At 38.6% G+C, this 21,657-nt stretch overlaps 1 protein-coding gene across 3 annotated transcripts; it reads right to left on the minus strand.

The window, feature by feature from the left end:
- Positions 1-20: 20 nt before the first annotated feature.
- Positions 21-15,076, minus strand: LOC108674347 (NADH dehydrogenase [ubiquinone] 1 alpha subcomplex subunit 7). 3 transcript variants are annotated; one of them, XM_018162292.2, is made up of 5 exons: positions 14,753-15,076; positions 2,532-2,617; positions 2,082-2,197; positions 885-989; positions 21-624 (listed from the first exon to the last, which is right to left on the minus strand). In XM_018162292.2, the coding sequence occupies exons 2-5, from the start codon at positions 2,604-2,606 to the stop codon at positions 540-542; spliced, it is 381 nt and encodes a 126-aa protein (XP_018017781.1). In that variant the 5' UTR covers positions 2,607-2,617; positions 14,753-15,076; the 3' UTR covers positions 21-539. The 3 variants fall into 3 exon arrangements, with proteins under 3 accessions (XP_018017781.1, XP_018017788.1, XP_047738212.1); XM_018162299.2 differs by having other exon boundaries at positions 14,701-14,765; XM_047882256.1 differs by lacking the exon at positions 14,753-15,076 and adding an exon at positions 8,884-8,904.
- Between the last annotated feature and the right edge of the window lie 6,581 nt (positions 15,077-21,657).

A 21,657-nucleotide genomic window follows, 5' to 3' on the forward strand; every position in this document is an offset into this window, starting at 1 on the left:
GACAGGAAAAGAAAATCATATTTAATTTCAAAGTATATAGTTATCTACATTGGCTGCAATAGACAGTGTGTGGCTCGTGACACAAGTACAAAGTCTAACACAATGGCCACTTCTATAAGGACTTCCTAGCTTGTTTGAATTGTTACCGTAGAAGGAAACAATCGCCAGAGCAGCTCTATTATATAATTCTGTACAAAAATCGCGCAATAACTTAATAGACACTCTGAATACAGCAAGCTACTCTTCTATAAGGTTAAAATATCAGCATCAGCTGGCCGATGAACTCTCATGTTCACACACAAAGTTCATTTGAAACCGACATTCGCTTTAAAGATACTCTTTGTATTAATACCTTCTGTATTATTTACGTTGTTATTCATGCCAAAGAAGGAAGTATGTGCAGACGATGCTTCATCACTGAAAACTTGTTCTAAGAATTTGCAATGAGCAAACACTTTGAATGCAATGAGAAAAGAGTTTGAATGCAATACAGTTATCAATTGACATGCATTTCGAATTTGGAGCAGCAAATTACATCTTTAGACGTTGAGGGTGTACGGTGGATTGTATGGAACGCCAGGAATTTTGGGCTTCTTCTGGGTGACAGTCACAGACTTCACTTCTCTGCAGACAAAAGAAAAAGGCAATTCTCAAGTGTTTATTTTGATCATTTCAAGAAAAACTATACTCCCATTATTCTTTTATTTCAGACTTTACTTATGCTTTGAAGGAAAAAGTTTTACTATAATGTTCCAAAAATAAGATCAGCCAGAATCCCTTGAAAAACCTTCTTTCCCAGCTTCCCTTGAGGAAAAATGTTAGAAATTCGATGGCAAATAGCTACAAACCAGCCACAACAGTTGAAATTGAAGAACATAACTCACCCTTCTTGAATTTGAGGGACTTCTTCGCCAAGAAGCTTGGTCACTGAGCTTTGGGTTGTGTTGATGGCCACAACTTCATCAGGATTTACCAGTCTTCGCCCATCCCTGATTAACATCATTGTTGGGAAACTTGTTGAAAATTTACAAATTATCCTCAACAAAGTTAAAATCATTTATCTAAGCAACCCAGGTTCGAGTCCCATTCAGGAATGTTTTTTTCAGTAAGTTCAGCTCACAGCCAACATAACTATTCATACAATTCTTGCTGATAAATGAGTACCTGGCCTGATCAGGATGTTATGAGATGTAATAAAAGGTTTCTGGTGGGTCAGTGAGCCAGTGATGGACCAAGTTACCTATGGCCTTAGTGCCTTCAACATCTGATCCATACCCCATACCTCACCAAGTCGCCACTACCAGGATGGGCAATCAGAACTACAATGTAAGGATTAAGCCATCTTTAGTTAACCCTAGGGTAATATTTGCATCCGCAGTCATAATCCCGCCATCAGCCACTCTTGCTCTGGCCGCCAGCGCCATAGGTTAGTAACTTTATGGGTGCTCTTTATGAATAATCTTCACTTATCTGACATGTGATCGTTATGTTCTGTAACTTTGAACATTTAAGGGGCCATGCTGATCTCTCTTGTGTCTATTCCAGTTCCGGTTGGGGAGACTATCTGGTACACTCGAGTTAAGGGCAAGACTCCCCAGGCAGTGTTATCATTGGGCCTACAAGACGTCAGTCATCTGTGCTTCTACCGTCAGTCGTCTGTACATCTACCATCAGTCGTTTGTAACTCTAGGCAGTCGTCTGTGACTCTACCGTCAGTCGTCTGTAACTCTACCGTCAGTCGTCTGTAACTCTACCGTCAGTCGTCTGTAACTCTACCGTCAGTCGTCTATTAGTTTATAACTCTACCGTCCGTCGTCTGTGACTCGGCCGTCGGCTATCTACACTCCTCCAATATCTTCGACATTGCTTTAAGTATAAAGTCAAGTGTCCATTTTTGTCTATCAGTTTTTATCCCATAAAATTACTGTTTAACTCGTCCATTATTACCTGCCAATTCGATTGATGCCATTCAGCCTCATCGATACCCTTACATACAATACGCATGGGAAACATTCCCAATAAATGAAATCAGATGAAAAACTATACATTCACATGTATAATCAATAAATTTTTATTGTTACCTAGTGTAATAGTAGTTGGAGTGGAGCTTATGACTGCAGCCAGCAGGGAGGTTAGGTGGGGGCTGGTCATGAGCAGATTGCTGCACTGGCCACCGGTTGTTCAGCACTGGGTCACGCTGCACACGAGGAACTTGTAAACGCAAAATTCATTCTAGTCTATAAAATTAGCCTAACTGTGTTTATTATATGTATATAATGATGAAAATAGTCACGTTTTCCAGAACAGTGAATGATCAACAATTATCAGATTATTAATACAAATTCAGGCAGGATCAGCATAAAAAAAGTATCCAAGATAATTGTTTAGAATTTGTGTATTTTGTGCTTAATGATACCAAAAATGATGATGAGAAGAAGCCATTTTTCAAACGCTATATACCTATTTGATAGGATATATACCTGTAATACCTTATACACTTAATGTCTTCACTAGACACTTTGTTTACTTACACCCAGAAGAACAGCTCTCATTTTTTTAAGGAAGGGAGAGACATCCTTAGTAGGAACTCTAATTGGGCCTCTCATGTTGAATTTTTCTAGAAAATAGAGAAAATTATTTTATAATTTAATAAATTCCAAGGTTATGAATACTTAAAAAATGACATAAAAAATTTAATATGCACCTTCATTATAATATAATTGAAAATAATTGAAAAAAATCCTCCTTCTACTGAAATCAGATTGTTTCTTGTATCAAAATAATTGAAGAGGGTCAAGAAATTGCTGATAGTATGAAACTATCAATAGCTTTTATGGTCTTGACTTGTTTCATGGCTTTAAATGACAGGTAAAATATTAATAATTAAATTAGGACTGAGATTATTACTTCTGAACCTTTTGTCTATGGATAAATAAAGTTGTCAATGCTCTTCATACATAAAGGCCTGGGGCTGGGACCACATTTATATGTAAGCAAGAGCCAAAATTAATAGGATGAACTGGTATGCATAGCCTGCCCACAATTGGGTCAGGAGCTGTGTTCATTTTACTACTTTATTATACAGTAAAAATCATCACATCCTGCTCAAGTCATAGCTTGAAACCATTCTGTAAAATTGCACAGAAGCTACCTTTGAATTCAATCTGCAAAATATCAGTAGATTTTTCCAAAGACACGGGTGAAAACCTTCATTTAAAAAGAAACTGTAGGCAAAAATGCATCATTTTGAAATGAAATAAATTAGGAAAAGGTATAGGAACAAGTGAAATTGACCATAAGCGCAGGCATTTTTGTCTCATTCACGGGTTGCTTCTGCCCAATTTTCTAGAATTAGGTACATAAACAAAACAAAAAAGCCAAAATCCAGGATGGTGTAGTTTTCTGTGGATTAATCCAGCGTACACCAGGCTCTTGCACTGGAGTACACCCTGGCAAAAAAGGGAGCTAAAATCATGTAATTAGCATACACTCCCGCATACATCTGCATAAGGTACCTGCTGCAGCTACTGAAAAACCTTGTATCTGCACCAACCATCATCTGTTTCAAACCTAATGTTCTAATGTGTTTTAATGCTTTCTAGTGCAATCTACCATCAAATGGAGTAATAAGGGATGGTTTAAGCATTTTTTGTTAATAACTTCTTACCATGAAACATTTTATAAATGAGTTTGGGCTCATTTTAAAGCTCTTTGCAAGGGTTATCAAATGGCATCTCCAAAAAAATTCATATGCTATTTGGAAGGTGCCACATGCAAAATAACAGCATCCCAAATTACCCCTGGAAACAGGGTAATCCAGGACACTTGAAATAAAACTCAATTTTAAAATGTTTGAAGCATGGAAAGTGTACTTATCCATTACTAACAGTACTCTGAAGTCCTCCTCTTCCTTTGTAGACGTAGAATAAATGACTTTTTTTGTGTTTTTTTACTTGTTTTTCTATTATTGACATGATATTACCATATTGTAGGTGCTGGCCCTCATTATGGTGTTTATCACTTGCTAGTAGTCCAAGTTTAGTTATAAGGAAGTGATACTCTTTTTAAGCTTTAGCATTCAATAGAGATATAATTAAGTAGTAGAGTGAATCTTTTTAACTGGTGTTTTAATGCTGCTGGTTCAGCCAATACAGATTTGTGCATTTCCTTTAGGCTTCAGCTAGCCCTATCTCAGTCATAACTTATCAATTTATTTGCACTTATTTTTGTGTTTTCGTTATGCAATAACCCATGTTTTGTCTTTTTCTCCCTGGTGTTTTTACAGTTAGAGAATTTGCAATGTTTTGTTGTTCTAATGGCCGACTAGCATTTCTGAAGCTTTGGACAGTGGTTGACCTGGTGAGTCCTCCTGTCACCACTCGTTTGAGTTAATGATGATTGGGTTGCAACAAACATTAGTTTGGCTGATGAACATCAGAGCTTCATCTGATTAGCCTCAGTCTGATGGATATATAATATTATATACCACTTGCTTGATCGATTAACAGTTTTGGTACTTGAATTGTTTTGATAATGTTATTTAATCTTGCTTTGCATTTTAATGCTAGTCCATCAGTTAATGAGTATATTTGTTTATAATGATTGCGCTAATGAAGGTTTTTCCAAGGTTCTTCAATTTACCCTTTTTAAACAAGCTAATTTTTTTGCGTTATTTCAGGGTTCTTGGTTTGGGCAAGACACTTGAAAGTCTGTCACTTATGCACCCCACTTTTTCTTTTCTATTGTTTACGATTGTATGCTTCATTTCTTTTGTGTTTATATTTTCTTGTCAATCACGCTCCGTGTTTCATTTTCCTTCACCCCATGGCTAAACCAAACCAGAGATGAAATGTCGAGCAGAGTCAGATATGGTTGAAACCTCTCCGCCTACAATATCTCTCGTCAGACAAATGTACAAACTTCATACTTTGACTTCACAGACTGCCACCTCCCAACTGTCCCTTTCTTCCTCACCCCCCCCCCAGATCTTTCCACTGCCCCCAGGGGCACAATATTGCCCACTTTGGGAATCACTGGTCTAATCACACTCTGCAATAATGCCCTATCAACTTAATTTGTAGTCCTAAAAGGACTACGACTACAGCAAGGTGTATTGTTATTTAGTGTAAAGGTGTATTGTTATTAATGTATTGTTAATTAATTTTAATTAATTAATTGTTAATTAATTGTTAATTAACGTATTGTTAATTATTGTTATTAACGTATTGTATTGTTATTAAAGGTGTATTGTTATTAACATGTTGACTACGATTGCTTCATCTTGTACTATTATTTCATTTTTTGTACTGTTTTTAAACAGAGTTGTCAGATGGTCATTTTTTCCAGACAAATTCCGTGATTTAGTTTTTCTCAATTGCATTGTCCGGCTAAAATTCATGATAGGGGTACTTCCTAATTAAATTTTAAATACTGCAAAAAGAAAATAAAAGGAATTTTTATAGCGGAACCTACAAATAAACTAGTATATATTGAAGTTATTGGCCTTTTTGGCCATTTTTGTTCTTGGATTTGGCCGATTTTAGGCAACCTGAATTATGTACCACTACGTCCTGGAGAAATGCATTTTGTGGTACGCATATGTACCACTTCGGAGTCAACATGTTAAGTATTAGTCATGTCCATTTCACTGGTCAGGAGCTAAGCTGTAAAGTAGGGCATTTCAGCTCAAGATATTGGTGTCTTTTCAAGCTCTCCATCAGCCACCTTGACCTTACATTGGCGTCCATGGCCAATTATAAACTATGGCTTGGGCATTCATGATGCTATGGCTCTTCAGCTTGTTTGATTGATTGTATCTGTCACCCGATGCAATGAGCATATGTCTGGTGCGTCCAATGCATTGTGCATACAATCATAATGTGCATACAATCATAATGTGCATACAATCATAATGTGCATACGCCTGGCCCACCTAATGTGCATAGGTCAGGTGCGCACAAGGCAATCTATTGCATTCTAACACAATCTTTTTCATTCTAATGCAATCTCTTGCGTTCTAATGTGATCTATTGCGTTTTAATGCAATGTAACACAACTATTGCGTACTAACATGATCTATTGCATTCTTAAGTGATGTAACGCAATCTATTGCATTCTAAAGTGATGTAACACGATCTATTGCATTCTAAAGTGATGTAACGCTATCTATTGCATTCTAACACAATCTATTGCATTCTAAAGCAATCTAATGTAACCTAATGCATTCTAATTCAATCCAATGTACCCTAATTCAATTAAATGCATTCTAATACATTTTAATGAAATCTAGTGCAATCACGTAACCCTTGATGCATTCTAATATATTCTAATTCAGTCTATTCAGTTTTACTGAATTAGGTTGGCCTGAATTGGGCTGGAATGATTTGATTTGGGTTGAATTGATTTTGATTAGATTGGGTTGGGTTAAATTTAGTTAGGATGATTTGGGTTGGGTTGCATTGGGAAGGATTGAGTTGGGTAGCATTGGGAAGGATTGGGCTGATTTGAATTGGCTTCAATTGAGTTGGGTTGTAATTGCTTGGGATGAATTGCTTAAGATTGTATTGGGTTGGGCTTGGTTGAAATGGTTTGGGTTGAATTGGGCTCAGTTACATTGGGTTCAGTTACATTGGGTTGGGTTTGGTTGCATTGGGTTGGGTTCAGTTAGGTTGGGTTGAATTTGGATGGAATGAATGGAGTGAGGTTAAATTGGGTTGGCTTGGTTTGGGTTTGGTTGGATTGGGTTTGGTGACCTGGCTTTGGATTTGGTACATGCTATGGCGTGTAGTTCAGGTGGCTCGACTAATGATGTAGTCTATTTATTTGAAAAGATTCATAACAAGCTTTGTTATCCATCGTCAGTGCCATGAGGCTCACTCAAGGTAAGCACTCAAATGTACACTCTTGGCAATCAGAACTGCGCACTACAGCACATAGTTCCAGTGGTTCTGAGCATGTTTGCTTGCGTGCTCATATATACACTCTCACAACCATCAGAACTGCATGATACAGCACGTAGTTCCAGTGGCTCTGAGCGCCTATGCTTGGGTGCTCAAATATACACTCACAGCTATCAGAACTGCAAGCTACAGACCCAAGAAATGCAGGTTTGAGGTAAAAATATGGCAATTTTCTCATTTTTTACTAGGATTGATGACTCAATCTATAGAAAATTTTAAAAAATACAAAAAATAACTGGTACGTAATGGCACATCCTAAAATTTCATTTTCAAATTTTGGCTATTATAAATTGTAATTCTTAATTAGTAAGTGGAACAAAAATCCAATTTAATTTTTTTATCCAACAAAGATAAGATAGTTTGACCAGATTGACCTTAGGGTAAACGCAGTATATTCCAACATCATGGGTAATTCCAACACGACTTTTTTCCTTTATATTAAGCTTTGTCTTAGTTCCACGCATTCATTGATGGTTGAAATAGTGACGTCATACTATTGCGCACCATACTACTGCCAAAACACTAGGTCTGGGCCATCTGGCGGGAAAATGTTGAGATCCAAAGAGAGACAGTGCAAGTCACCCAGTGAGAACATCGAAAAATGTGTCAAAGTTGATAGTTGACCTTGCTCTACCAAATAGTGATTAACTGTTTGTGTAGAAAGAATATTATTGTTTGAGACTCCTAAATAAGTCTGTGAATATATTAGGAATCCTTTAAGTATACTTGTATTTGCCAATTTCAAGTGGTAAATAAATTAATAGATGATCAAGTCAAGAGATGGTTTTAGACACATAAAAACTAATTCCGACACAGCTTGGAATTAGACACACACAGCTCATTCCGAGATGTGTGCAAAAATTAAAATTTTCTTAATTAAAAGCTTAATAGCTCTTAATTAAAAGCCTAATTAAGTAGTGTTCAATATTCAATAGTGTTCTAATTACAAGCTGTGTTGTATTCCAATACAGCTCACACAGCGATGGGAATTTGAACACTAGAGTGTCAGCATTACAAATTATTAGAGTTTGAAGCTCGGCCAGAATTAATCTCACAAAATGCCAAATTTAGTCCAACACAGTGTCAGAATATATGGATTTGGTAGGTTTGCATTCTAAAGGCTTTTAAATAAATATGGCATAATTTTGTGACGTTTCATTGTTGCTGGCCCGTAGTGCGGTGTTTTGAGAGTGACGTAAAGCAAACAGAACTCGAGTTGCGTGTACGGTGTATTTTTTATAGCCATTCATTTTTTGCTACATCCTTAAAGTGTCGGAATATACCGCGTTTACCCTAGGTATGCTGGGCTTTCCAGATTTTAAGGTCATGCTTTCTAAATTGCTATGTTTATTACCCCTCAGGAATTCCACACTGGTTTGAAGCACGGCCGGAATTAGTCTCACAAAATGCCGAATTTAGTCACACACGTCAGAATATATGGAATTGGTAGGTTTGCATTCTAAAGGCTTTTACATAAATATGGCAACATTTTGTGACATTTCATTGTTGCTGGCGCGTAGTGTGGTGTTTTGAGGGTGATGTAAAGCAAACAGAACTTGAGTTGTGGATATGGCAATTTTTTCATAGCCATTCATTTTTTGCTACGTCCTTAATGTGTCGGAATATACCGCGTTTACCCTACTCAGAGCGGAAATCTAAGATTAGAGGCTCACTAAAAAAAGCGTTCTGCCTTGAAAAAAAAAAAACGTTCCAGGCAACTAGAAACAGGTTTGCGGGTCATTAGAAATCGGCCTTGGCAATCGGTATGAACGTTACGTCAGGCAACACAGAGAAGATCCCAAGAATGTTAATTGTGCGCGTCACTCACGGATAAGCAAGAGGAATCTACTGTAAGAAGAGCACACGTTGTGCTTGGTAGAAGTTACAAGGTTGCTACTGACACCAGTAGAGACTCATCACTCACAGTCACCGATGAGCAAGGGATATCTTGGGAAGGCTGCATAAGCATTGCACCTGGCATGAACATTTGTGAGGTCGTGAGTAGAGACGCGTCACTCTCCGGTGAGCCAAGGAGATCTTGAGGAGGCCTCACATCGTTGCAGAAGGTAAAGGATGTACTCTTGATTCTGAAAAAAGTTCCATTAGATCTTGCCGGTATACTCGAATGCAAAAGTCGCCTATGTACGAGTTGATTAAGAGCACTTGATGTATTAGTTCTTCAGAGTTTGACCAGTTGATTTAGAGCACACAAAATTATTTTCTTCTACAGTCATAATTAATTTACTCTTTTAATTGTTTACATTATTTCTGAAAATCATACCTGAAGCTGATTTCGAAGATACACTAGCGTCCAACTCCCAACCAGCTCAAACGAATGCAGACACAATTGCATGCAATCTATGCCTTTGTATCATATTAGTTAAACAGTTTAACATTTTTGCGCCGTACGGCGCGTCCTTATGAAGTCAACTTCTAGTCCAACTCTATGCAGTTGCAGACTCCTATTCCATCAACATGTTAAAACTAGTCCTATAAGTTGTGTTTTCTTTCATTTTAAGCAATCATCTTTAGCAAATATGGTAAACAAAGCTAAACATGAACGCTTGAATTAAATAATGACTGCCATTAGTGAGTAATGAATGGCAATAAAGACTAAGAGTCTCTCACTTTCTCCACTCTCCTTAGTCCTTACTCAAAGTAAACTAACAGCTCATCGGCAAGAACTAAATATTGCTTATACTATTTACTCTTGACAATTGACATAATGGTTGCAAATTAAATATAAAAAACATTTATTGCACTTATTCATTACATCAGCTTTCAAAATGAGGATAAACTCATCGGCAATCGGAGAAACTTATCGAAGAATAGGCAATGCACAACAACGACATCGACATGACACTTGACTTAGTTGACTGACTAGACTACCGGTAGCGTATTTGGAAAATTTAGCATTCAAACCTTTAGATTATGTGAACCTCATAATTTATACATTATTAGAACTTTAGGCAGCTCACAATATATCACGTAAAGTTTTCACTCAATAGTAGTGTTGAAGTGTATGAATAAAACCTAAGGAGTATAAAACTGAAGTGTCCACTGGTCAGCGTGGGTGGGAGCTTCATCTTCATCATAGTTACCACATCCACTTGTTCCGGTTGCATAATGAGAACGAAGTCAACTAACCAGGCTGAGCCAAAAGCTTTCCCGCCAGCTTCATTACATAGGATTGATACTACATGCAATGCATGTATAACATTTATGACCATTATTAAACCATTCTGTTGAATGTCAGTTACTAAAAATTTACAATACAGAAGAATTCAAATATTTCATTTCTTCACAGAGTATATTGATATCATATTGTTGGTATCTCTGTCACATGTCACCTTTGTTATTGTTTCAGTACAGATGGTATTCCTGAATCCTGATCGCGAGTAGTTTTCATGACTCAGCTGATTTCATCAGTGATCAGTTTTTTATTTGTCAATGAAATCATAGGCAGTTTTTCATGTATTTGTGAGTGAATGTACAAAGTGAAGATGTTATTCTTTGCAATTTTCATCAATAGTGACATAACTACATTATTGTATTAGGTGCTTGAAATAAGAAGTGTAGCATTACACATTAAATTAGCATTAGTGCGTTAACAATGTGTGCATTTGGGGCGGTCCATTCTAGCTTTCTAACGCTGATTGGATTCCAGTGACTGTGACGTTGCACACGTTCTGATGGTAATTGGATTCCTGTGACTGGCGTTGCACACGTTCTAGCGATGATTGGATTCATGTGACTGTGACGTTAGACTCGTTCAAGCGTTGATTGGATCCTTGTTACTGTGATGATGTAAGCCAGTGGTTCTCAAAGTGGGCAATACCCCCCCCCCCCCTAGGGGCGGTGGAAAGATTTTGGGGGGTGGTAAGGAAGAAGAGAGCGTTTGGGGGGCAATAGAGAGGCGGTAGTCCGAAGTTGAAGTCAGAAGTTCGAATGTTTGTTTGATGATTTGTACACAACACGTGCAGCACATCATGACTCCCAGCGATGGTTTTGTCACCCAGATGTTTTTTTAAACCTCTTCTGGATTTATGTCTCGGACAAATTAACGGCCGGACTCGTGGCCGGTCTCACGCCCAATTTTCAAATTAAATGATCAAGGAATATCTCTCAAACTAATGAACTCAACTCAATGAAACTTAGTAAATGTATTCATTAGGACCAAACAATAATGTTTAGCTTGTGAAAATTGCTTAAAATTTGCTATTGTTTGTTTTTGTCATAGTTATAGTCAGATGGGGTAAGACAGGACCGAAATCACTAACAAGCCTGTAGCATCTTTACCATGAATAACTAAAAAACCCTAAACCTATCCTAAGGTGTAGTTATGCAATGGGCTTCTAAGCTACAACTCAGACGTTTTGCATCTAACGTAGTTTTCTGTACAGATTAAAAAAAGTGAGCCCAATGGGGTAAGATGGGACCAGGCTGGGGTAAGAAAGGACCAACTGGTAATTCTCATGTTACAAGGTTTTTAACAAAAGTACAAATCTGATATTCAATATTATCCATCTAGAAACACATTATTTGATTAAACAACCCTTGTTACTGTTTTGTGTTGCGGGAAGTCAACTCTAATATCAGTCACATTGAAGTTTTTGTCACGAGAAAACTTTGTTAAGCATAGTAATAGTGGGTTGGCTTTGGTTCATTGTAGGCACTGCTAAATGCTTCATGTATATTCCATTAGTGTCATTGTCTGAAAAATTTATCAAATTGTTAATAAAAAAAAGGATAATAACTTAAGTGTCAGATGTCATGTGTTTTCTCGCTAACTGGCATTTGTGGTGCACTTCTTCAAACATAGCTCATGCCCTCTCATAGAGTTGTGGTCATAATTATTTTTCATGATTCACACAGTGATTTTTCCCCCAGCCAATCTTGCACATAGTTCTGCAGTTCACTAATGGGAATAGACATCCCTATTTTCTATTTCCCTTTGAAGCAATTTAAAATAGTGCACTAAATTTCTCTAATTAAAAAAGCTAACAAGTTATAATGAAGTTTGAGCAAAAGATAAAAATTTTGACCAAAATACTCCATGTACACAAATACTCCATGTACTCCATGTAGTGAATGCGGGACCTTGTCTACAGTGTAGACGAGCTTCCCACCTTTATTAGAGCTGATCAAAGGATCAGCAGTCATTATGGACCAAGAAACGAGTACCAGGCACAACAGAATCGGCAACAGGCTGTGGAAGCCTAACATCTGATGCCGAGATCGCTATGCTATGCTACTACACAATAATATATTAATTTAAAAACTATTTTTGAAAAACTGTAGGGTATTAGAGGACCATTTGTGGGGTAAGACAGGACTGTTTGTGGGGTAAGATTGGAACACTTGTGTGGTAAAACAGGATCATTTATTGGTCCCATCTTACCCCATGTCTGGTCCTTTTTTACCCCATTTTAGAATACATTTCAGGTAGTGATGGTAGCAGGTAGGAATGCCTAGTATGTCTAAAAAGTTGCCTATTACTTGAGGTTACCTGCCTACATCCACGAACCTGGCCAAAACATTTTTTGTCATTAAACAGAGCTTATTACCCAAACAGGGTTAACTATTTTGCGACCCTTCTTTACATAGGTTTTCTTTAAAAATTAGCCAGAAATTAATAATTTGCAGAAGAAGGTTGCCACAAACACTGAAATGACAGGCAATGATTGTTCTAACATATTTTTTTTGTCAAATTGAATTCAGTGCAATTAGAATGCACACCATGGGCTGGTCCTTTCTTACCCCATGAAGGCTGCGATCCTTTCTTACCCCATTTGATTATATGTATGGCAATATGGGCTAAAATTCAAACTGATCAAGTAATTTCTTCCAAACTGCTGAACAGATTCAAACGAAATTTTGAATTTGCAGTCCTAACTGCTTAACGGTAATGTTTAGCTTGTGAAAAATTTTTTGATTGCGCCTTCGTTCGCAAATTTTTTTTATTTCTCCTTTATTCGTGATTCAAACAGCAATATGTGTTTAAATTTGCAATAATCAAGAAATTTTTTCCAAACTGCCAAACCTTTGTTTGCCAGTTATACGGCTTTATATGGCTCTTGGTTAAACCGGCTGGTAGAAAAGCCGGTCGTTCCTCCAATATCTGTACAACTCGCGAACGAAAGCAAAATAAAAAATATTGTCACGAGCTAAACATCACCGTTGAGAGGTCAGGTATTTATATACGAAGTTTCATTGCAATTTGTTCTGTAGTTTGGAAGAAATTTCTTGATCGCCGCAAATTAAAGTGATAAATTACCAGGCGATTTGGGTCTAATATAAGGAAGTGTGAAATCAAGAATGACGGTGAAATGGAAAAAAACTCATAGACGAAGGTAAAATAAAAAGAAATTTATGAGCTAAAAATCACCGTTTGGTAGTTAGAAATGTATATTCAAAATTTCATTCCAATCTGTTCAATAATTTGGAAGAAATTCTTCAATTACTGTGAATTTTGGCCTGTTTCGCAACATACACAAAACTCACGAATGAAAGTGACATTTAAAAAAAATTACAAGCGTAATAACACTGTTAGGTTCTGATGAGTGATGAATACATGTTCCAAGTTTCATAGAGCTTCTTTAGCCTTTGTTCATTAGTTTGGGAGATACTACTTGACAATTGAATTTTGGAGATTGTTTGTGAGACCGGCCACAAGTCCGGCCGTAAATTCGCCCGAGACGTCCTACGTTTCTATTGCTGAAACAGTTAAAACGGCTGAAAAACATATTGGTTCACTAAATGGGGTTCTATTTTTGAAATACACATTTGTGTTTAACCTTTCTCTTTTAAAATTGCAGCGTACTAAACTTCAAGAAAGAGGCGTATGTCTGTGGGGGCCCGGGGGCGCTAGAAATTCACTAGGGAGCCAAAGAGGGCGCCAGCCTGAAGAAGTTTGGGAACCACTGATGTAGCTAAGCTCTGTTTTTTCCAATGAAACAACTGTGGCAGCTTGCAGAAACTTGTCACTTGTCAGTGATGATGATGGACTGAAAGTGGAGGTGTGCTGGCCATTCCAGATTTTTAGGTCATGCTTTCCGTTTTGCTATGTTCACCAGTTAATATATTACCCCTCTGGAATTCCACACTGCCAGCTGGCAGCTGAGAGCCTGAGGCTGAGCTTCAAACTTCAAAGATAGTCTCGTCACTCGTTTGCCCAACTTGAACTTGTCACAGATCTGCTTGACAATGGCCACATTGGGCTCTCACTATGTTGTTGTTTATTGAGGATGTGGGGTTGTCCCCCATGTCCCTCACGGCTCAATGGGCTCTCAAGTCTCACTATCCAACAAATCAGGTCTTTGAGCTGAAGAGTCAAAACTTTCCATCTCAACGGAAGACTCAAAACTCAATCTGGCTATGACTGGCAGTCTGGCACTGGCAATAAGCTTGCATTTATTTCCCTCATAACTGAAAACTAACTCTCCTCCAACTGAGGCTCCAACTCCAAGCATATCTACATCTGATTGTATTGATTTACCAGTGCCAACTCCTACAGACATCTACAGTGCTCCTGCTCCTTAATCATGTCTCCCACTTGAGTTCCCTTCAGATTCAGTCCTTCGGCCACTTCACTATCAAATACGTCTGCTAACTACATAAGACCCGATGAATTAGAATCCATGTTCTTATCCTACCCCGCGTATTTCTTATGAAGTTAAACAAATAATCTTATTTTCCAAAAAATAAATTTTTAATACTATTTACAATGATTTATACTCACGATATCCTTATATGAAATTATTTCACGCAACGAAACACACCATACGTCTTACCACTTTGACGGTTCTCCTTTGCCCTATTCTTTCATTAATTCGTGGCGTCGCCGCACGGGCGACATTCAAAAATAGAACTCATTGGCCTGGATTTCATAAAGGTAGATTTTAATGATAGATTTTGCGGGTCGTATTGTGGTCACTGAATACGCAAAAAATTTTGAGCCGTAACTTAGCAATTAGCAGCGGGCGTTATTTTTCGCCGAAGTTTGAGTACTATTTACACATTTTCTTGAAGGTAGAGTGGAAATTAGGCAGTTTACCTTAATATTTTACTATAAGCTTTAAGAAACTGGCGCTGAATGGCATAGGCTTAACTTAATTATCGGTTACAAATGACGACCTTGCCTTTGCCTTATCATCGTGCAGCAACTCGTGCTGTTGATGTTGCTTCGCTCATTGATGTGATGTTCTAGCTTCTCTGCAATGTTGTTCGACGCCTCTACCAGGATTCTGGGATTAAGTCGTTTTGATCTCTTGAAAAGTACAATCAGGAAGTCGCCGCTGCTGATACATGAAGTCGCCGCGGCTGATACTTGATGTAGCTTTTCGTGATATTTGTTCTCTGTTCTTCCTCTCATTTCCAGCACTGGAACATTGTAGTTCACTTGACTTCTATAGCATGCGCTGGTGTATCTTCTATTAGATAATGTTCTCCTTTCTTCCCTATCAGCTCTTGATACACTTTCAGAAGAAGACATTTTCGCTGCACTTCACTTCAGTTCACTTCCCTGCCAATTTTAATTTATTACGCACTCGGGCGCCACTGTCAGATCTGGAGTATCTGTCTGATCTACTAATCAATAGTAGAAAAACCTGAGGGGTTTTGGTTCGTTTGATTAATATCCGAATAACATATTAAATATTCATTGGCCAGGGAAGGATAATAACAAGTCGTGTATCTAAGCGTAAATATTCGAGGTTTACAGGATACATTAGGTAGACGTTACAGGATACAGTAGATAGAGTTTTACGACACTGCGTGTTGGTATGAGTGCCGGGACGGTGTTAGCGCGTCTAGAGTTAACTGCATGACTGCAGCTGAAGGCTGTCTGCCTAAGACTCTTCTAAGACTAAAAGACTGACTGGCAGTCGGCTCACCAACTAATATACTCGGTGACCCGCGAATAGTGACATCACAGAAGGTGACGTAAGGGTCACTAATGACATCACGACCTGGCAGTTCTCGTGCCGAGTACTTCTCGTGTTGTTGGGGCTTATAACCTCTGCACTCGAGTATATATGACAACGTCCTGGAACAGCTTCTGTGGTACCGTTCTTGCCTCTTGTGTCGTGGAAGTTAACACCTTCCACGCTCGAGAGTAATGGGAATTTTGCTGTGCATTAGGGCTAGAACCCCTAGTCTCTGCGGTTCGTTGTCGGCATCTCGGTGCGGTTAGTACCCGTACCATTTGCTGTCCGTTTTTTGTGATTTAGCAGTGTATTAGGGCTAAAACCCCTAGTCTCTGCGGTTCGTTGTCGGCATCTCAGTGCGGTTAGTTCCCGTACCATTTGCTGTCCGTTTTTGTGATTTGGCAGTGTATTAGGGGATTAGGGGCTAGAACCCGTAGTCTCTGAGGTTCGTTGTTGGCATCTCGGCGCGGTTAGTTTCCGTACCATTTGCTGTCCGTTTTTCTTCGTTGCAGTGTATTAGAGCTAGAACCCCTAGTCTCTGCGGCTAGTCTTTGGAATCTCGGTGCGGCTAGTTTCCGTACCATTTGTAGTCCGTTTTATTGATTCGTTGCGGTGCATTAGGGCTAGAACCCCTAGTCTCTGCGGCTGATTGTTATCTCGGTGAGGCTAGTTCCTCTACCATTTGCTGTCCGTTTGTGTGATTCTTGCGGTGCATTAGGGCTAGAACCCCTAGTCTCTGCGGCAGGTTGTTAGCATTTCGGTCCGGCTAGTTCCCGTATCATTTGCTATCCATTTTGTTATTCTCACTGTGTATTAGGGCTCATGCTGTGTGGTTTCTCGGCTGTTTGTACTCCTGAAGTTTCAAGCCTTTTTCCGTGATCTTTTGGACTAAAACGAATGATAAATTGTGCACCTCGTATGAAGAAACTTGTAATTTGCCTAAAAATTGCCAGTATACTACGAAAAGTTCGTTGTGTTCATTCCTCCTCTCTCCAACGCAAGGGAATTTAGAGCCGGACAAAAGAGCGACGCTTTAGCCCTTGTGTTTAGGATCAGTACAAAAGTCTACACCAAGTCGGCATGCTACCCATAAATATTTCAACTTCGCGGCGGTGTTTCCGGTTACACACACTAGACTTTTCAATCATTACTTTTTCTCTTTGTAACCATGTCTTCTCATACTGTAATCGTGCTGTTCATTGTTCTTCCCGAGGTGAAGTACTGTAAACTTGTCAGCATTGAACCGCAGCTGCCACGTATCAGCCCAGTTAACTAAACTGCCAAGATCATATTGCAATTGCGCTTTATTTGACGCATCTTTCATCGTATTATAAACTTTTGTGTCGTCGGCATACATGGAGCACACGCTGGACACTACTTCCGGCTGATCATTTATAAAAGCAACGAACAAAATAGGCCCAAGAACGCTTTCTTGTGGCACGCCGCTGCGCACTGATGCCCAGTCTGGCACGGTTCCGTTAATACTGACACGTTATCGTCTACCTACTAGAAAGTCTGATCCATTGGAGTACGTTTTCCTCAATTCTCAAAGACTTCACTTTACGTAACAGCCGCTCATGCGGAACACTGTCAAATGCTCTGGCAAAATCGAGGTACAATGCATCCACTGGCTCCCTTTCGTCCAGAAGGAGAGTCCAATCGTTCAACGTAGACAATAAGTTCGTAGTGCAGGATCTATAGGCAATAAAGCCATTTTGAAAATTTGATAGGAGATGGTGAACAGTTAAGTGATCGATAATCCTATCCCTCCACAGATTCCATTTCCTTACAAACAATAGGGTAACATGGGGCAGCGTGCCCACTGCGGGTCATGGGCCCATATAGCGGGTTTCTCGCTAAGTATGGCAGATTTTGGTCCGTGTTCTCTACCGCCGGTCGACAGTTTCACTGGGATGAAGTGTACGGATTTACGTTTTGCTAAGTGTTTGCGTTATTAAGATATTTGTGGATAACTGTTTCAGCCCAGATAAAGGTTTTTTTTACTGCAAAATAAAACTGTTATCGATTACTGTAGATGAAGCTTTTGAAATTACTGTGAATTATATTTTGAAAGTAATATCTATAGGGATACTTTTGAGATCAAGTTTAGACTATTCGCTTTTAAAATAAAATGTTGACACGATATAAATTGAAAGGATACCTAGTGGGGGCAACGGGCCCACGCATGTCACGGGGCAAAGCGCCCATGGGGAAGTCTTGTGTTATACATCATTAGATTTGTCTCAATGACCTTTTCAAAACTATGACTAGCTTTTGAATTAACAAGCACACTCCATATTGCATGATTTTTCGATTTGCCGCCTCAAGGCAGAAGGTTTAGTTTATAGTTATGCGTAATTATGACCCCCTTATCGAGTTATTGACTCTCGCCTTGCCAAAAATTGATTTCAGTCAACACCAATAAGCCAAGAGTTGATGAGTTTTTATGGTGTTAGCTGAAATCACGATTAGGTACGAATTCACTGCACATAATATCTAGATTATGGGCAAAACTGGAACGAAGTTTTTTTCTGATCAACTATATATTTTTTCTAGTCATGAATATATTTTTTCATGTCAGGACGAATTTTTAATCGCAAGGATATATTTTCCAAGTCAAGGATATATATTTTTATGTCAATGAAATATTTTTCCTCACGTCAGTGATAGATTTTTTTAAGCCAATTGTATTTTTTTCATGTTAAGGATATGATTTTTTGAGTTGTTAATGAATGAATGAATGTCACATTTTTTAATACATTTTTTCTTATTTTTAACTGTAAAGTGTTGTTTTATCATTTTTGAACGAAAATTATGCAATTGCGGTAAAGGGACCAAGTGTGGGCGCCTTGCCCCAAGCCCATGGGCCCTTTGCCCCAGGGGTAGGGCAATGGGGCCATTTTGACACTTTTTACAAAATAGTGTTTCATTAAAAATTGAATAACTCTATAGGCGCCTCATTCACATCATACATTCCTCATTAGTTGCACATTTAAATAAAATAAAGAGCCCCTCGTATCAATTAAAACTTCATCAAAAATTTAGTTTAAAAAGGGGGGGGGGGCGCGCTGCCCCATGTTGCCCTACTAGTCAGACTGACAGGGCGATATATACCGGGCAACTTTTGTCACCTTTTTGAACAATGGTGTTACTTGAGCTTCTTTCCAATCGGACGGCAATGTCAATGTTCCTTCGTTCAAGGTTTTTTTTACACAATAGAATACTGTCAATGGGCCGGCCAGAACGGTTGCTAATTCTTTGAGCAAGCTGGGATGGAAGCCATCTGGTCCACATGACTTGTTGGGATTTAGAGCTACCAGGCGCTTGAGAACCTCTTCTTCGTGTATTTCAAAACCTGCATGTTAACTTCGAGCCTACTGGGCGCTCCTCAATATCTGGAATATTGTTCAAGTCCTCATCTGTTAAACACACTGCTGAAGAACAGGATTAAAAATGTTAGCCGTGCCCTCATCAGAGGAAAACTTTCGTTGGTCTACTTTCAAGTCAGATATACCGTCGTTTGTCTTGCACTTCGAACTAGCGTACAAAAAAGAAGGCTTTCGGATTATTTTTTGCATTTTTAGCAATATTTTTTTCGAAGTTTTTCACTGCAGTGCAACAGACTTCTTTAGCTTGATTTCGAGCTCTTGCATACAGGTTATAATCAGAATCGCTGCGAGTTCGTAAATAACGCTTGTAGGCTTCTTTCTTGGTCTTTAGCTGAACTTTAACTGTACAGTTCATCCACTGGGACTTTTTGACTCCTCCAAGCGTAATCCTAGGTACACAGGTATCAACTGCTGACATAACCGTGTCTTTGAAAAAATGACCAGTGGATCATGTAACATACAGTGGAAATAATTGCACGCGTATTATTATAATAATTACAATATACGTATTGTTTTTTTCCATAACTATCCATAATAGCATTGACATTTTTGTAGTTAAGTTTGAATGTAATGAGGACATCGTCACTGCAAGGAATCAAAGCACGCAAATAACTTTTCTATTGAAAATTTTTTTAAATAGCAAGAAACTATAGTAGAAAATGCTAAATTCTTTCATTGGTACCGGTACGGTTCTTCAAATTGGAAAAAGGGCAGTTATTGTCATCAAAATTTGCACAAACAATTTATGCTAAATTTATGTAGGGCAACATGGGGCAGCGCGCCCCCCTCCCCCTTTTTTACACTAAATTTTTGATGAAGTTTTAATTGATACGAGGCGGTTCTTTGTTTTGTTTAAAGGTGCAACTAATGAGGAATGTATGATGTGAATGAGGCGCCTATAGAGTTATTCAATTTTTAATGAAACACTATTTTGTAAAAAGTGTCAAAATGGCCCCATTGCCCCACCCCTGGGGCAAAGGGCCCATGGGCTTGGTGCAAGGCGCCCACCCTTGGTCCCCTTACCGCAATTGCATAATTTTCGTTCAAAAATGATAAAACAACACTTTACAGTTAAAAATAAGAAAAAATGTATTAAAAAATGTGACATTCATTCATTTATTAACAACTCAAAAAATCATATCCTTAACATGAAAAAAATACCCTTGGCTTAAAAAAATCTATCACTGACGTGAAGAAAAATATTTCATTGACATAAAAATATATATCCTTGACTTGGAAAATATATCCTTGCGATTAAAAATTCGTCCTGACATGAAAAAATGTANCTGCGAATGATACAGCAAGTTTGGCTGCGAAGGATACAGCAAGTTTGGTTGCGAAGGATACAGCAAGTTTGGTTGCAAAGGGCACATCAAGTTTGGTTGCAAAGGGTACATCAAGTTTGGCTGCGAAGGATACAGCAAGTTTGGTTGCCATGGATACAGCAAGTTTGGTTGCGAAGGGTACAGCATGAACATTTTCTCTCAATTAGTTCGATCTAAAAATGCACTTATCTTATACCCTCATTTGCTGGTGCGACGAAATTTTTCTAAGTATATACATTCAAAATATGTAAAATAAAAAATTTTAATCAACGTTTCGGATGATTTGCAGCCTTTTATTTTTGTGAACCTGGTCCGGCGGACCCATGAAATTTTTACCTCATCAAAATTCCCCCTAAAACGTCAGCACCTTGGAATAGTCTTCATCTAATCATGTAGAAGTTTTGAAGCGATTTTGTCGCGCGGAAATGAAATAAGTGGGACATTAAACAGCCAGGGTTGCCTTCTACTTGCACATCATGATTGGTGAAGAGCCATATTTATATTGGCGGCCTCTCCGTTCAGACGATGACGAAATAAACGATCAGACGATGGCCGGGAGAAGCCTTCTCTACAGCAAGTCCTATTTGATTCAAGTGAGTAAATTTCTACATATCCCCTATTTTTTATGTCAATTTATCCCAAGTTTGCCATTTGAAACTTTTTTTCACGTTCTCAATTCTCATTATATAACAACATTGCACATGTTTCTATTTGCCGGCTGATAATTTCAATAAATCTTTTTGGATTTTTGTTGGACGCTAGACAATATACTAATAAGGACAATAGCTTCAGATATTGTTAAGAATACACACCCCTAGGGCCCAGTAACAGTAACGTCTGGGCACAGGGCACGGTCTGACTCTGACTCTGGAGTGCTTTTTCTTAACAAGCTTAATTCACTCCCTGAGGACCCTGACCAACACGAGGGGACAGTCTTGGACATATCTTTGAATCTGCTTTGTGCCCCTGTCCACAATTGGCACACTTTACCTCACTACTATTGCAGCTACTCACATGGTGAGGGGTGAGGTCCAGCACAAACCAGACAACGTTCTGG

This window comes from Hyalella azteca, unplaced genomic scaffold, assembly GCF_000764305.2.
Source record: "Hyalella azteca isolate HAZT.00-mixed unplaced genomic scaffold, Hazt_2.0.2 contig10021, whole genome shotgun sequence".
Classification (NCBI taxonomy): Eukaryota; Metazoa; Arthropoda; class Malacostraca; order Amphipoda; family Hyalellidae; genus Hyalella; species Hyalella azteca.